The sequence below is a fragment of the Lycorma delicatula genome, chromosome 1 (genome assembly GCF_047948215.1).
Source record: "Lycorma delicatula isolate Av1 chromosome 1, ASM4794821v1, whole genome shotgun sequence".
NCBI classification, from domain to species: domain Eukaryota; kingdom Metazoa; phylum Arthropoda; class Insecta; order Hemiptera; family Fulgoridae; genus Lycorma; species Lycorma delicatula.
The window spans coordinates 199,064,994-199,082,971 of record NC_134455.1 but is presented as its reverse complement, the minus strand read 5'-3'; the positions used below and the strand labels follow the sequence as shown (position 1 = coordinate 199,082,971).

At 34.5% G+C, this 17,978-nt stretch overlaps 1 protein-coding gene across 1 annotated transcript in view; it reads left to right on the top strand.

Annotated features, from left to right (window-relative positions):
* Window positions 1-484: 484 nt before the first annotated feature.
* LOC142327348 (uncharacterized) overlaps window positions 485-17,978 on the top strand; it is a 140,774-nt gene continuing 123,280 nt past the window's right edge. The window contains exon 1 of the mRNA XM_075370313.1: window positions 485-793. Within this exon, the coding sequence (XP_075226428.1) occupies window positions 741-793 (53 nt within the window). The 5' untranslated portion in view covers window positions 485-740. The remainder of the gene's footprint in view (window positions 794-17,978) is intronic.

The window sequence follows — 17,978 nt, the reverse complement described above, 5'->3', positions numbered from 1 at the left end:
GAAATAAAAGAGTACATTACTAGATAATGTTTATAATTATGTAGAAAGTCATGGATTTATATCGGGAGAAATTATCTATTTGTTAAACTTCCCCGTGAGGAAAATAGTACCAACTGGTGTTTGTATCTCGCACTAAGCTGTGTAGTGTTTAGTCGATACTCGTTAGTCGCACTTTTGGCGGGTTGCGTTCCTACTTGTCTTAAATTTAGTGGTAATTTTTGTGCTGTTTGTATTTATATATATATATTTCTCAAGTTTCATTTAGGTGAGAGCAACATTTGCATTTTTTACTTAGTTATTTAATTTATCTTTGAGAATTTTGAGTTATATGGGTATATCAACTGATATAGGTTATGTTTGATTTGAGTTTTGTTTGTGTCACGTGTTGTAAATAACCTACTTGTCTTAATTTATAACTGCAGCTTTCGTTATCTTGTATTATTTACATAATTCTCAGAATGTGTTTTAATCAGAGAACATTGGTTTCCGGAAATTTAGCCGTGTAACTTTTAATCGAAAGAAAAAAGCTGGTGTACGTAGATTTGAAAGAAAATATCCTATAGTTTAATTAGTAAAAATCTCATGTACGAGTTAAAATTTTATGAAGTATACCTTTTATGTGTTAATTTGTTTCCAGAATCCAATCATTAAGTTCAATTAGATATGTGTTTTCTGTGTTGAAATCATATGAGTTTACTGTTGTGTATTTATTATTTGAAGTGGAAGTCGAGAATCCATAAATGAACAACAATCCTTTCTTTTTCCGGTTTAGCCTCCGGGAATCTCCGTTCAGGTATTACTTCAGAGGATTGTATGTATGAGTGAGTTTAAGTGAAGTGTCATCTTGTACAGTCTCAGTTTGACCATTCCTGAGGTGTGTGGTTAATTGAAACCCATCCACAAAGAACACTGGTATCCATTATCTATTATACCGGTGTTCTTTGGTGAGTAAATGAACAACTAAAACTAATTTGATTTTATTTTTTGTAAAACTTACTTAATATGATGAGTGTAAATTTTTGTGATGTATGGCTATTAAAAATTCACCAAAACTCCAAGGTTAAACTAGCTTCTTCAAGTTAACTTAATTGTTTCTTAGCCAATTACCCTACTATTAAATGTAATTTATTAATCATGATTGAGTTATTTCTATTGCAAAAAATATAATTAAGATTAGTAGAGTAGAATTGTAATAATCGTCCATTAAAATATATTCTTTGCGCAAATCTTTTAAATCTTGTGATTCTGAAGCAACTTTGGTTCTTTAACAGTTAGGGATTTTACTTTCTAAGTTATAAATTTGATTTTTTAAAATATAACTTACTCCAAGAAATGTGCTGTGTTTACAGTTTGAAGCATAATTTTATAATTTATTCTTAAATAAGATTTATTCTTTTGCTGTAAGTGTTGTAAACAGATAAATGTGGTAAACTGTTAACTAATGTTTTGCATTTCTTCAGCCCTTTTAAAATTGTGTGAATTCTATAATAAATTTTGTATGGTTAATTTTTAATCTAATTTGTAACTTGTGATTTTAAGTTAATAATGTTGGTATAAAAATCATTGCTGCTGCACCACGTTTTCCCCGGTTTCCGCCTGCTTTAACACACAGCTCCTCAGAAGCAGCGGTCATGACGGCTCCAGGCACTCTCCGAGCAGTGGCCACTACATAAGGGTCCGTCCATTGGCCGAGGCCGTCGTAGGACCTATCGCAGCCAGTCTTGATGACCCGGCCGAATTCAGCCATCAGTTCCACCTCCTCCCTGTGCTCCATGCGCCATTCCAACCCCTGTAAGGCAGCACTCGCGCCAGGAACCTTAGGTTATAGCGATCAGAATCTGGAGCTCTTGGACCGCCACCATAAGCGATCTCATAGTTTATAAGCGTATGATCACTCGCACTGGCCTCGGGCCAGACGATGTAACTCCCTCAGTTCGGAAGAGAAAGTCGGCGGTTCTGCCTCGTTATGCAAGTAGAAGCTCCTGACTTCAATGAACAGCGTCTGTGGGATCAGTGAGAGGTGAACCCCAGGCGGAAGACTTGGCATTAGCGTCCAGAGCAACCAGCACTCTGATGCCAGGGAGATCGTTCAGAATCCGACCCAACTTCGCCAACAAGTCATCGATACTTCATCCAAGCTGGAAGTATCCCGACGTCAGTACAACATCAACCTCTCGTGACTCGCACGACGGTGAATTGCTCATCAGAAAACAGAGGCATCCAGAAGACACCCAACGAGACCAAGCAGACTACGATCGCAGAGAGCGGCCACTCCCCACAAGAATGAATAACATCAACCCCGTGGAAATCGACTACCTTATCCCCGACCGTGTACGGCTCCTGGACCAAGAGGACCTCGAGGTCGTACTCAAGGATTCTCATGGCTTCATTGGTAGCCGCCCGGGAATGGTGCGGGTTTAACTGCCCCAGGCGCAAGCGTTCAATATGGTAACGACCGTCCTCGAAAGCTTCCCCCAAATTCAGGCGTCGCCATACGCCGTACTATGCACGATCTTCGCCCGGGCTATATCATGCGACCTGCATTGTTTGCCCCCGATTTGGTGTCCGGCATCAAAGCCTTTCACCAAGGAACAAGGAGCGCACTTTGCAGGCGCGGTCTTACTAGGGCAATTGACTGTCCTGTGCCCTGCAAGGGCGTAATGACCACACATCTACGACTGTGCACTATAGCGGAGAGAGGTGTGACCAAAGTCTTGACATTTGAAGCACCGGCGTACTTTTGTATGATCAACGATCCTACAACAGGTCCACCCAAGGAACAGCTGGCCACTGGCCACCAAGATCTGCTGGATCTTAGGCAAGGTCTTAATCACCCAGTGGCTATTTGAGGCTTCCTTTCGCCTCAACTGCCGGACCACCCTGGTCCGTTACAGTCCTCGACAGCCATATCCAACGCTGGAGTTTGGCTGTATCACCTTGAGGTTTTCGGGCTCCTCTGCCCTCGTTGCCCTTGGTAAATCATACACCAATATGTAAGGCCTCCGCTCGAGTAGCAACTGAGCCTTCAGCCCGTTCTTCAGAACTTCGGCCCTCAGCAGCCGCTTCGCCTGCTGCTCACTTACGACCTCCAGGACCACTCTATGGTCCCTTGCTTTCGTGACCCGGGAGATCTGGGTTTTTCTCTGCGGGTCCAGGACCTTCAGGGTCAGCTCCGTCATCGCAAAGTTCCCGGACCAGGCGTTACTGGGACCACCTTGACGATTGCCCGCTTAATTTTGTTAGCCGACGCCTGAACTGCGGCGGGGAACTAACCCGCTTAGGGCCAAGGGCGGCTGTTACTGCAGCGAAGGAGACAGGAGTTTTCACCTTCTCCTCCACCTTTTAAAGAGGTGTGGATCTCGCCAAGGACCCTCCCCGTTACCGGTTTGAAGTCCATGACTCCTTCCACCACCTGGTCCACCTTGCCCGATAGTCGAATCTAGGACTCAGTTAGCGCCCTGGAGGCCCTCTCATTTCAGTGGCAGCTCAGAAACCATCAAGGCACACTCGGAAAGGTACTTGTCGACTAACTGTCGAAACTTGACCGAAATGCGTGATTCCTTCTTGGAGGATATTTTGACCCAAGGAACCGCATACCCTCGATCCCGAGCTAGACCTCTGCAAAGGAGGCGTCTCGGAATTCTCCGAGACAGAGTTGACCACCTCACCGGTGTGCTCCGTCTCTCTCGACTTCGCAGAGAGTTGCCTGTCAGCCATGGCTCGCTCTCCCTGCACGTTTCCGACCGTAGTCTTCCCCACACAGTTCGACGCAGAGGTATTGGCAGGACTTTTCGTGCAATCCGCCGGTGCGCGAGAGAGTAGTGCCTCCCTCCTCGTGGAGATCTCCGTGACCGTGGCCTTGGCGGAGACCTGCCTAGTGACCCTCTCGGCAAGAAGGAGTCACTGATAACCAAGTCCCCGAGGCTATCTCCCCCAGATTGCTCCATAGCAGCTTACCAACAAGAAAATACACCAACTGCACTGCCAGACATTACAGCTGCAGTTTAAAAGAATCCTATCACAAAACAGTTGAGAGTTCGGCTTAGTTATTCCGAGCAAGGCCGCCTGTCCTGACGCAACCCTGCTCGAAACAGTCAGAGCTTAAAAGCTCCAACTGTAGACCACCGGCGAGGTTGGAGCGAAATCTTTTCCCGAACCTGCCAGAGGATCTAAAACTTTCCTTGGCCTCACGAACTACGAAGATGGGGACACCTACACACAAAGAAAACGAACTTATTTAGCCGACGGTGGCCCTCCTGCAACACACTTTGCCGCTTTTCCGTATAACACTTCTTAGGAAACGCAGGTTAAACTAACTACTACCGATCGTTGTTCAACCCCGACGACGTGTACGTAGAACACTGTTCTTGCAGAAATTCGCACCGGTATTGCAAAGCAAGTTTACAGTACGGGGCCAGAGGCCGAGATGCGATCCTTTGAACTTACGTGCGACGCGGGACATGCATTAGACCCGTCGGCGAGATGTAAAGAACCCATCGATGTTGCGTATTCATTCTTACCAACCGAATAATTTATATTCCTATTGTCGCAATGCATAAATGATTTCCTCAAATTAAGGGAAAAGGAAATACTTTTGTTATATCAAATAAAGTTTAAGAACCATTGAGCCGTTACTAATAATAATAAATATTTGTTGGACTAATAATTTTGAATTATAATAGTTTTTTTTTTTTACTGTTATGTCTGTTTGCGTATCACCTTGAGCTCTACGCACCATAAGTGGTATGCGTACCGCATTATTGGAACCGTAATTCTTTTTTTTTTTGTCTTCAGTCATTTCACTGGTTTGATGCAGCTCTCCAAGATTCCCTATCTAGTGCTAATCTTTCATTTCAGTATACCCTCTACATCCTACATCCCTAACAATTTGTTTTACATATTCCAAATGTGGCCTGCCTACACAATTTTTCCCTTCTACCTGTCCTTCCAATATTAAAGCGATTATTCCAGGATGCCTTAAGTCATTTGTCACTTTATCCACCCATCTGATTTTTAACATTCTACTATAGCACCACATTTCAAAAGCTTCTAATCTTTTCTTCTCAGATACTCCGATTGTCCAAGTTTCACTTCCATATAAAGCGACACTCCAGACATACACTTTTAAAATCTTTTCCTGACATTTAAACTAATTTTTTATGTAAACAAATTAAATTTCTTACTGAAGGCTCGTTTAGCTTGTGCTATTCGGCCTTTTATATCGCTCCTGCTTCGTCCATCTTTAGTACTTCTACCTCCCAAATAACAAAATTCTTCTACCTTCATAATCTTTTCTCCTCCTATTTTCACATTCAGTGGTCCATCTTTGTTATTTCTACTACATTTCATTACTTTTGTTTTGTTCTTGTTTATTTTCATGCGATAGTTCTTGCGTAGGACTTCATCTATGCCGTTCATTGTTTCTTCTAAATCCTTTTTACTCTCGGCTAGAATTACTATATCATCAGCAAATCATAGCATCTTTATCTTTTCACCTTGTACTGTTACTCTGAATCTAAATTGTTCTTTAACATCATTAACTGCTAGTTCTATGTAAAGATAAAAAGATATAAAGATAAAGGTTCTATATAAAGATAACGGGGATAGGGAACATCCTTGTCAGACTACCTTTCTTATTACTGCTTCTTTCTTATGTTCTTCAATTATTACTGTTGCTGTTTGATTCCTGTAAATGTTAGCAATTTTTTTCTTCTATCTCTGTATTTGAACCCTAATTTTTATAAAATGCTGAAAATTTTATTCCAGTCTACGTTTTCAAATGCCTTTTCTAGGTCTATAAATGCCAAGTATGTTGGTTTGTTTTTCTTTAATCTTCCTTCTACTATTAATCTGAGGCCTAAAATTTCTTCCCTTGTCCCTATGCTTTTCCTGAAACCAAATTGGTCTTCTCCTAACACTTCTTCCACCTTCCTCTCAATTCTTCTATACAGAATTCTAGTTAAGATTATTGATGTATGACTAGTTAAGCTAATTGTTCTGTATTCTTCGCATTTATCTGCTCCTGCTTTCTTTAGTATCATGACTATAACACTTTTTTTTTTAATCTGATGGAACTTCCCCTTTTCCATAAATATTACACACCAGTGTGTATAATCTATCAATTGCTTCCTCACCTGCACTGCACAGTAATTCTACAGGTATTCCGTCTATTCTAGGAGCCTTTCTGCCATTCAAATCTTCTAATGTTCTCTTAAATTCAGATCTCAGTATTGCTTCTCCCATTTCATCCTCTTGTTCCTCTTTAACACCATTTTCTAATTCATTTCCTCCGTATAACTCTTCAATATATTCCACCCACCTATCGACTATACCTTTCATATTATAAATCGGTGTATCGTCCTTGGTTTAACACATTATTAGATTTTAATTTATGTACCCCAAAATTTTCCTTAACTTTCCTGTATGCTCCGTCTATTTTACCAATGTTCATTTCTCTTTCCACTTCTGAACACTTTTCTTTAATCCACTCTTCTTTTGCTAGTTTGCACTTCCTGTTTATAGCATTTCTTAATTGTCGATAGTTCCTTTTACTTTCTTCATCACTAGCATTCTTATACTTTCTACATTCATTCATTCATTAGCTGCAATATATCTTCTGATATCCAAGGTTTCCTTCCTACTAGTTCTCTTTGTTCTGCTAAAGTTTGCTTCTGCTGATTTAAGAATTTCCTTTTTAACATTTTCCCATTCTTCTATATTTTCTACCATATCATTTTTACTCAGACCTCTTGCGATGTCCTTCTCAAAAACCTTCTTTACCTCCTCTTCCTCAAGCTTCTCTAAATTCCACCAATTCATCTGACATCTTTTCGTCATGCTTTTAAATCTCAATCTACATTTCATTTTTACTAAATTATGGTCGCTATCAATGTCTGCTCCAGGGTAAGTTTGCAGTCAACGAGTTGATTTCTAAATCTTTACTTAACCATGATATAATCTATCTGATACCTTGCAGTATCGCCTGGCTTTTTCCATGTGTATATTCTTTTATTATGATTTTTAAACTGGGTGTTGGTAGTTACTAAATTATACTTTGTGCAAAACTCTACAAGTCGGTCCCTTATTTCATTCCTTTTGCCCAGCCTGTATTCACCACTATATTTCCTTTTTTTGACTTTTCCAATGTTTGCATTCCAATCTCAAACTATTATTAAATTTTCATCTCCTTTTATGTGTTTAATTGCTTCATCAATTTCTTCGTATGCACACTACCTCATCATCACCATGGGTGCTTGTAGGCATATAGACGTTAACAATCGTTGTCGGTTTAGTTTTTGATTTTATCCTTATTACAATGATTCTATTGCTATGCATTTTGAAATACTCTGCTCTCTTCCCTATCTTCTTGTTCATTACAAAACCTACTCCTGATTGCCCATTATTTGAAGCTGAGTTAATTATTCTAAAATCATCTGACCAAAAGTCGTTTTCCTCTTCCCACTGAACCTCACTAATTCCTACTACATCTACAATCATCCTATCCATTCCCTCTTTAAATTTTCTAATTACCAACCTGTTCAGTCTCGTAGAATGTTATTTTATAATTTTCTGGTACCCCTTCCTTAGTAGTCCCCACCTGGAGATCCGACAGGGGACTAGTTTACCTCCAGAATATTTTACCAAGGAAGGCGCCTCCATTATTGCTATATGAAAATACAGAGAGCTACATTTTCTTGGAAAAAAAAGCACCTGTAGTTTTCCATTGCTATCAGTTGCACAGTACTCAGAGGACTGAGTGATGTTGATATTGCCGTTTAAGTCGTCGTGACCTACGCCCTTAACAACTACTGAAAGAGCTGCTGCCCTCTTTCAGGAATCATTCCTTAGTCTGGCTCTCAAAAGATACCTCTCCGATATGGTTGCACCTTTGGTCCAGCTACTCTGTATCACTGAGCACTCAAGCCTCCACCAACGGCAAGGTCTTATGATTCACAGAGGGAGGCTTTTAGTGTATTGGATTGAAATAAAAATGAGAGATTGACTGCTACTAAATTTTTATTTTAACATTAAACAGACACTAAATGGTACATGATATTTATTTCGACTAATATTCGATGACAGTCTTGTGCAACTTTAGTCTGTGATATGAGAAGTAAATGACATAAGGCATAATATGCAGCAGTAGAGATGTTCGTGCCGTTGGCGTCGTTCACCGAGCGCTCCATGCAGCTATGCGACGCTCCCGAAACAGTCTCGCTCGCTTGGCATTGGACATTGGGGTACCTGTGCGTGGCCCATAACCTCCCCTTTCCAACGATGTGTGTAATTTATATTTTTGGCTGTCTTTTGTGCGGACTGAGGATGACATATTCAATTTTTATACTTTTTTACATGTTTACTTTAAATTTTTATACAAATATTGCCCAGAATACACTTATTATCATTTAAATCGATCTATCTCGACAAACTCTGAATACAAATCACCACACTGTCGCCTCTTAGTCGTTAGGTACATTGAATGGAAATGAGTGAGAGCATCAGTTTTGGCCTCTCCTGCCAATCTGCTCACCAGTGATGCAAACTCAAAGTCGTATTGGTGAGCTGACCATTTAAATTGTAAAATGACACCGCATTTGCGTTTCAAAGACTAATAGTTAGGGAGTTATTAAGGCAGGACAGTATAGAACCTTTTGTTACGCTACAAATTTCTGTTCTAGTACCCGTATGTTTCAGTGTGATTTTAAAGACGTTTCACATCAAAACCTTTTTGATTTTGCAATCAAATTTTTCTCAAAACGGAAAAAATTAAATTCTTTTCTTTTTCCCTAGAGCTCTAAACTCATAGTTTCAGAGTTAGAAATTATTTCCTTAAATTTGGAACTTAGTTCCAAACTTTTAGTGAATTTGCCATTTTGGATACGCTTAATAACTCTTAAAAGTCTGTGTAGATTAACTGTTGAATAAATGGATTTGATTTTTTTGGGAAAATTTATTTGTTGCTTTAATGTTTATAATAAAATGAATGATAAGTTTCAAGTTTTATGAAATGCTTATTATAGGATGTGAGATTACAAAGGATTGTTAATGCAATGAAAAGAGAATTTCCCATTTTCAATTTTGGTTAACCTAATAAGAAAATGCTTTTAGCTTGGAAACAGCTATAACCTCATAAGGTTTAGATCTTCGGCATGTTTATTCTCTACATTATAAGAGAAAAACTTTCTCTTTCCACAGAAACTTAAGAAAAAATAAGATGCGTAAATTCTTAATTATAAGCCGTAAAAAGTGGATTTGATGTTTTGTGTATGATGATATAGTCAAAATATTCCATTAACGTTTTATAATTTGCTAGACCAATTAATGTTTAATCTTATTTTAATGTATTATTTTTTCTTCATTCAAGTGGAAGCCCGTACCTCCTGCCTAGCCTATTTTATTTATAATTGCTTATTTACTGTAAATTTGTATTGTGTTTTTTAAATCTCTCTTGTACCTCTTCAATTTTATTTTAACAATGATGGATTATTTACTCTCATAGTTAATTGTTTCAATTATGTGCACTTCAGCCAAGTTAGAGTTGCGTTGAATTTAATCTAACCTTTTTTATTGATTGAAATCTCTGTTAACATTTAAATTATGAACTCTTGTATACCATTTTGTTACCAACTCTTGATAACATTTTAAATAAATCTGATAATTTTGTTATAAAATTTGGTTTGCTGATTAAGTTAAACAAACCTCCTCATTAGTTGCTAAGAAAATTTGTTTGATTTACTAATATTGTCAGGAAAATATATTTGCTGGAATTAGTTATCTTCTTGAATTACCTCTTGAAAGTATGCTATTTTACATTGTCGCATAATTTAAAAACCAAACCGTGCTTTATGTATCAGATTTTGTTCAAACATTTTTCTTAAGTACTTACCCATGAAACAGTATTTTTTATATGAGAAATATGAAGAATTTATTTTTTGGCTTTGAATTTGCAGTTTTTGTAATTTAAATTCTGTTCCATTTTGCCAAACCTACTGTAACACCCTTATTTTTCAAGCCATTTAGGTTACCCAGGTTCACGTTAAAGCTATTTTTTACTCTTCAAAAGTGTGTCAATAACTTAGCAAAATGCATCTTGGTAAAATATTAGTGGGGATTCAAAGCTCACTATGGCTTTAATCATAAATGAGATAAAAAAGGTCCACAAAATTATTTTTCATCAAAAAATACTGTAAGAAAAAAAATTCATTAATATGGCTATGTATGCTATAAAAATGTTTGAAAATTGGAGAAATTGAAGCACAGTTAAATTTTAAAATTTGGTGATTAGGGCTTTAATGAGCCAAATATACAAAAAAAAACAAGCTTCATGTTTAACTTCAGATCTCGAACAATAAACTGAATTTTATGATAAAGTAGAAATTATATTAATTGTATCCTAATTTTTATCTAATAATTGATAGATGAAGCCTTTACTTAATGAAAATCCATCATAAACAAAACAAAATGAAAATGAAAAATGTTTTTGATTTTCATACAATTAATTTAACAAATGAAGCAGTTGCTGTACACAGTACTTTCTTCTGATGTTACGTGTAGAATACAAAAAACAAGATAATGCATAAAACAAATAGAGATAAAATACTTAAAGAGCAATAATAGTGAGTGTACACGTGGTTCAATTATACAGGTGGGCCAAAAGTAACTTCTCAAAAGTTTTTGTAAAATAAAACATTACAAATTAACTCAAAACTAATTATTTTATCTTTAAATTAAATTTCTGTCAAAATATTACTGAATTAGATTTTGAAAACAACATATTTTAAATGCTGCTCAGCTCTGAAGTGTTTACAGGCTATACAGAAAAGCATCTAGGCTCTTTTTAACACGTTTTCCATAGTTAAAACCAGTGTTTCTTCTGGTGTTGCTGGTATTTTGGTTTGAATGTTGTTTTTTAGCTCTTCACAATTTTGTGACTTATTTTATAAACCTTTTCTTTCAAATAGCTGTAAAGAAAAAAATCATGAGCCATCAATTCTTTTGGTGACTTTGGAGGCCAACAAAAATCTAAAATTTCTTGAAATTATTCAATTTCCAAATTTTGACTTTAGGAACTTCATTGTGGCTCTGCTGGTGTGAGCTGTAGCTCCATCTTACTGAATCCAGGTTTCTTTGTCGTCATTTCCAAGATCTGGAACATTTCTCAAGCATTTGCTAATATATATTGTTTATTATTCACCGTCATCGAATTACCGTTTTCGTCAAAAAAAAAATTGGTTTTTTTGAATGATTCTTTGTTGAGAAAGAAAACACTACACTGTTACCGTTTGTGGCTGTAAAGGACATTCATGTGTAACTTGGGGATTGGCAGTACCCTAAAAATAAGTGTTGATAAACTGCTGGCAGTATTCCATGCGTAATCGTTTGAGTCCGTTTTATGGACTAATTGGATTTTGTAAGGAAACATTTTTATATCTTTGTGCAATATTTTATGCAATGATGTTCGGTTAATGCCTGACTGAGTGAAACGTGTTCGTGTTGACATTGTGCCTTCCTCTGATTGACAGTTTCTTAGAGATGTAGTATTTTCATTATTTCTGTAAGATCTTCTTGATATTCTGGCATCTTCCACTGATCCAGTCTGTTCAAACTTCAAAACTATTGCACGGATGGTTGTGCCAGAAAGTTGATTTCTAGTTTTGTAAAACTTTCAAAATTTTAAATCTGTTTCAGAAACACTTCTCTGACCTTCCAAGTAAAATGTAACTATTTTTTTATTCTTTCTTGGGTGTATTTTTACAAAATGATTCTTATTTTTATTTAAGTTTAATCAGAAAGAAAAAAAAAATTATAATATTTTAATAATAAAAAAAAATTATATATTTTTTTATTTATAGGAATTGGTTTTTTGGCCAACCAAATATAAACTTAACAGTAAATATTACTGGTAAATTCACAGAAAGGGTGTTACTTACAAAAAGATACAAAGCCCATCTCACATGTATAAATTTAGTAATTGTAAACTATTATCTAACCAATCATTTAAAAGTAAATTAGAATTTTTAATTTTCTAATAACTAAAAGGTTCAGTTTCAAACCTTTGATCTCAACATGAAGTACTTTGAAATTACCATTAAAAGCATCTCTCTCTTTTTCTGTTTAGCCTCTGGTAACTACCGTTTTAGATAATTCTTCAGAGGATGAATGAGGATGATATATATGAGGTTAAATGAAGTGTAGTCTTGTACATTCTCAGTTCGACCATTCCTGAGATGTGTGGTTAATTGAAACCCAACCACAAAAGAACACCGGTAACCATTAAAAGCATGATCTTCATCATATAAATGACAGGCTTAATTAGAAACCCTCTTGTTATTGGAAAAACAAAATTTGTAATCCCTTACATTAGCCTGTAATGGCGAGCTTGAATGATCTGTCCGCATGTTACTGCTATACTATTATTCACAGAAACATTGGCACATCATGATTAGTCATATCTTAGTAGTATAAACATGATGCAACTGTTACTTACAAAGCAAATTATTTTTGTGTGTTTACAGTATTAAGAAACTGACTTCATGTTTAAAATACGAAACAATTATTTTTATTATGTTTTTGTTTCTCTTTTACCTTTCCATGTTTATAAAGTTCAGTTCTGCAGTTTTACCTTTCGGTACAGTTCTTTTGACATGTGTTATGTATTTTGTTACAGTCAATTAATGTACAATTTGATATTTTGTAAAACGTTTTTGTTGTGGTTTACGGTTCAAAGCTTTGTAACATAGTTTGTTCATATCTGAATAGTTATGGCTGAATTTGCATCAGTTGTGAAAGGTAAATAAGGTTGAAGACAGATGAGCAAAATGTTAAACATGTAAGATTTCATGCAGAAAGAATCTTTAGTTGTGGGAAAATTAAAAAATGACAAGCATTTAATTGCTATACAGAAGTGTGAAGAGAGAACTGCAGCAGCCTGTTGCATTTCCATGACTCAGGTTCAAAGCCTAAGAAAATAAAAAAATAGAATTTCTTTGATCGGAGGGGCCAGATTGTACATTTACCCTGAAAAAGAAATGTTCTAAACCAGTTACCGGATTAGATGATTTTGATAAAGGTGTGGTTAGGCGAACTGTCAATGAATTTCACTCAAAGATAGGGGAGCTGCCAACAGTTAACAAACTCTAGAGAATTGGAAATTAAAATTAATTCTAATGGCACTGAAACTGCTTTTGGAAAAATTTTGAAAGAATTAGGTTTTAAGTGGCACAAAATGGAAAATGAAAGGAAAATTTTAGTTTAAAAACGTGATGTTAGGCAGAAAAGGATTTCATATTTGCAAGCAATCAGTGATTTTAGAAAATGTAACCGGGCAATCGTATACCAAGATGTATCCTATGTTTTATCATGTCATTCAATGGCAAAATCATGAGCTGATGATAGTGCAGAACTTCATTTATCAATAAGTAAGATGAATGCTTAATTATAATTCACGCCAAAGGTAAAATGGGGTTTATTCCAAACACAATGTTAACTTGGACAGCCAAATCAAAAAGTGATGATTACCATGGTAGCATGAAAACTAAAAATTATTTGAAATGGGCTGAAAAAATTAGTTCCTAATCTTCCTGTTGAATCTAGTAGTTACTGAATACTACAGTGCTCCGAATCATAATACCCTTTATGAAAAACTTCTAGTATCGTAAAGCAAGAAAAAGACATGACTGTTTGGCTACAGAAACATCATATTCCATTTTTGTCTCAAATGCATAAACCACAAACCTGTGATTAATTTATTTGAACTAAAGTAACAGAAAATGATACCAGTTTGACAATTGATTAAATCCATTTGAAATGCTAAGGTCAGAGGTAAAATGAAATGTTGCAAGCCACAACATAACGTTTAAGATGTCAGAAGTGCAGAAATTGTGTGAAGATAAAATGAATTCGATGAGCAATGAACACTGGAAACCTTACTGCAAAAAGGTTAAAAAAATCGTAAATGAATGCGGAGCCAAGAATCTTTAACAGATTCTCTGACAAAATCTTTTATTGTCTCTTTACATAGTGACAGTGATAATGGTAACAGTTACATTGAAAATAGTGATGATAGTGAGGTGATAGTTCTAGCTGAAGATTAAACAATTTATTTTCCAGTAAGTAATTAAAGTTACAGTAGTTGTGCAGTACTATTGCAATATTTACCATGTTATTAGTAATAGATAATATTTTGTCATTCAGTATTACATTTTGCAATGTACAGTACTGAATTAGCCGACTATTTCATTTTAAAATTATTGCATTTATTTGTTAAAAACAGAACAATTATATGGTAAGGGGGATTACTAAGAGTGAGGAACATGTTTTTAAGTTTGGTAGTAATTGTCACCACTCCAAGCTCATCATTGCCTGGCGGCAACTACATGTTTTTCAAAACATCTACCAGTCTGTCCAACATACACTTTATCACAAGAACCACGTTCAGTTTGTAAATTCCTGATTTTTTTAAGTTTATCAGTTTTACTTTAGTTATTCTTAATTATCCTATCCTATATCCTTATCCTATAGAATTATCAAATTTGAAAGCAATAACAAAATCTCTGTTTCTGAAAAATTTACTAATGTTCTGTGTGGGTTTTACCTGTATAAGTGAATGTGTGGAATTTCTTTTGTTGAAATGAAAACCTTTGCTAATCATAATTTTGTGTAAATATTCTGAAACAGTTGGTCAATTAAAATTGTTAGGTAACCATTATTTACAAATATTTATCTTGTAATACTAAGTTCTTTCTCAAAATTATCATCTGAAGTCAGAATATTTAACAATCTATGAATAACTATTAAAAACTGCTAATGTATGTGCAAATGGATGTAATGATTTACTATGAGTGACAGTATTAGTCTGTGAGGGTTTGTAACGTATGCTGAAATCCAGTTTGTTATTGATTTTAGTAATATTAAAATCAAAAAAAACGATAGAATTATTTTGTTCCGCTTCCAAAGTAAAAGCTGTATATTTTTGTGTACTGTATTAATAAGATTTAAGAGTATTCCTATTTGTCTCAAACTACCTGTAAAATAACCAGAAATATGTATCTGTACCAAAACTGAAAATATTTAAAGAAAGGATGGACACCAATTTTGTTTTCTAAATCATTCATAAAAATTTCAGCAGCTAACAGACTAAGTGGATTACCATAATTAGACCCACTTTCAGAGTGCAGATTTTATTGTTAAACTCAAAATAATTTTGATTAAAGCAAATATTCAATGTTTTAACTATCTCAATTTTTGTATTTTCATTAATATATATATTTTGTAAATCTAATGTTTGTTTGTCTATGGAATAGATATTGAGTTAGCAAATTTTTTGTTTGGTAGTTCCAAGTTTACTTACGTTTTAGATTTATATTGATCTCAATCACGCTACTAAAATATATTTGTAAATAAAACTGTCACAATTTTAGGTAAAATGATTCAATCCCTTGGATCCTGGGAGTTCCATAACATCTTAAACATCTGGAATTGAGAAATTTTAACATATGAAATTTTAAAAATTGAAAGATGTAAAAGTAGTATAAAATGTCCAACATGTGAAGTCACATTTAATAAAGCATTATAACTGTTGAGTGGCAATGTCTTTTGAAATAAATCAAATGATGCTGAACATATTTTCCTGCATGCTGTTAACATCAGCAGTTAATTTGAAAAAAAAAACTATTTTCAATAAAAATATTAATATTTATCTAAATAGTAAGCATATCTTACTTACATTTTAGAGATATTTCAAAGATCTGTGGGGCTAGAAGACCTAAAAATGAATATGTTATGAAGAATTATTCCAAATTTCACAGTTATAATTTTGTTACTATTAAATTATCTGAAACTGAAATCATGATACAATTGTGTTTCTGTTCGAACAAACATGAATAATAAAAGATTTAGTCTATCAACATTGCTTTTCATTTTCTACTGAGAGAAGGACCAATAAAATAATACACAGAAAGATGTTAGAGCAGTTACCATCCATGGAGAAAAAAATTAGGATTTTAAGCATTGCTACATTCTGTATGTTTTAAGCTGAAACCAAAAATAATTTGAAGAAATATTAATTATAATTATCTCTAATAGTAATTTCACCCAGTGATAGTTCATGGAAGAGAAATTTAATTGAAAAATAAATAATGTAAATACTGGTGATGACATGCCGTGATAAAAAATTTATGGTCAGTTTACTTTTTTTGAAAAAATAATGTAGTGTACTGAAAATAGAATAGTATAAGTGTATGTAAAGGGTGGAAACAGTAAGGATTACATCAAAAAGATGGTTAGTTAAAACATCATAACCTTCATGCAAAAAAATAGTTTGGTTGGTATTTAACATACTGGCATATTTAGGTGTTAGAAGGAAATTGGAAGAATTATTTAATTTTTTTGGAATGCAGCCTGTATGATGTGAAATTTAGACTAATGTGTTGTATCTTACGTCCCTTATGATTAAACTCGATTAATTCACTTGCATATTTTGTCTTGTTTGGCTTAGATTACAAAATCATGAATTTCTACCAAACTCCTTATAAAGACTTCTTTCTCTATCATCATGACCTTTCCAGAGTAACATTTACCTTTTATCCTTTTATGTTTGGTTTGTAATTTCAGTTTTTAGAAAATATGGTTTTTTGCCAGCGATAATTTATTATTAAATCATTTATTGCAAAAGGTGAATTAAACATTTCAATTTTTTTATATAAATAGAATAGTATGAAATAGTAAGAAGTATAATTACTTATTACCTTAAATTTAGTTTACAACTACGAACTTAGTTTTAAAGTTGCTAAGTTCGTATTATCTTATTACTGCATATGTGTTGTCAGTAAAATTATGTGTTACGTGCACTTCAAAAATTTTTATTAACTGCATTAGAGGTTCGTTCATTCATTCTTGTATTACATAATTGTATAGGCATGTTTTAGAATTACATATTTCAGATTTGAAAAGGAATATATATATATATTTTTTTTTTCCTTCCATAAAACCTTGTTTGGTTTTGTGAGGTAAATATGTATTGGAATTTTTCCATGCTGTGAGCCTTGGAGGCTGTAGTTTTATGTTGCAGTTCACATAGCAGTGTGATAGTGAGTTTTTTAATCAGTTTTGTCTTTTTTTGAGGAAGTTTTTTAAATTGAATGTTAAACGAGAATTTTCCTCCAAAAAGTAAAAATTAGAAGCACTCAGGAGATTTTTGTGTGTGTATTTGTAGGTATATGCAACTGATTATTCATTAGATATTTTCTGGATTTGTAATAAGTAAATGTATAAGCAATTCCAGGAATGTAGAGAAGAATATTTTAAGAAAGGAAGAAGCTTGTGAAGAAGTGCTAGGTTGATGGGTTAGATGTTAAGATACTCAGTGTTAGGTAATTTGGCTGTGGAAAGAACTAGAGAATGTAAAATGTGTTGGGGAAGACATCATTAAGAATTTGTAAGTAAACTCCAGTAATTTTGTGGCAGTTGGTAATTTCTTCTTTCACTCAAAAGATTCTATGTTTGAATTCTGATCAGACCTCTTGGATTTGGTGTATACTCAAAGTATTTCATATCATACTTATTCCAAATTGCAAGGTTAGTTGATTGACCATTTATTGAAGAAAAACTAAAAAAGGATTTAAGATCTTGGTTGTAATGAAAATGTATAAAAGAGATGTTTCTATTAAATAATGAGACAATGTTTCTCTACCTCTTAAAGAAAGGAGTGAAAACTGTGAGTTCTTTGGGAGAGACTTTGTACATGTCTGAACTGACAGGACAAATAAAATCAATATTCTTGACTGTTCAGTCGGTTGTGTCACTTTTCAGTGCAGTTTTATTTTCTGTTGTGTTGGAATTATGCAGTTTTTTAAGTTGAGAAAAATGTCAATTTGAATTAAAAAAAAAATTAAAACATTAATGGAATGTTGATGTTCATGAAATTTACAGGGAAAATTGCATGTCTCGTGCTTGTATAGTGGAATGACAAATGATTCACT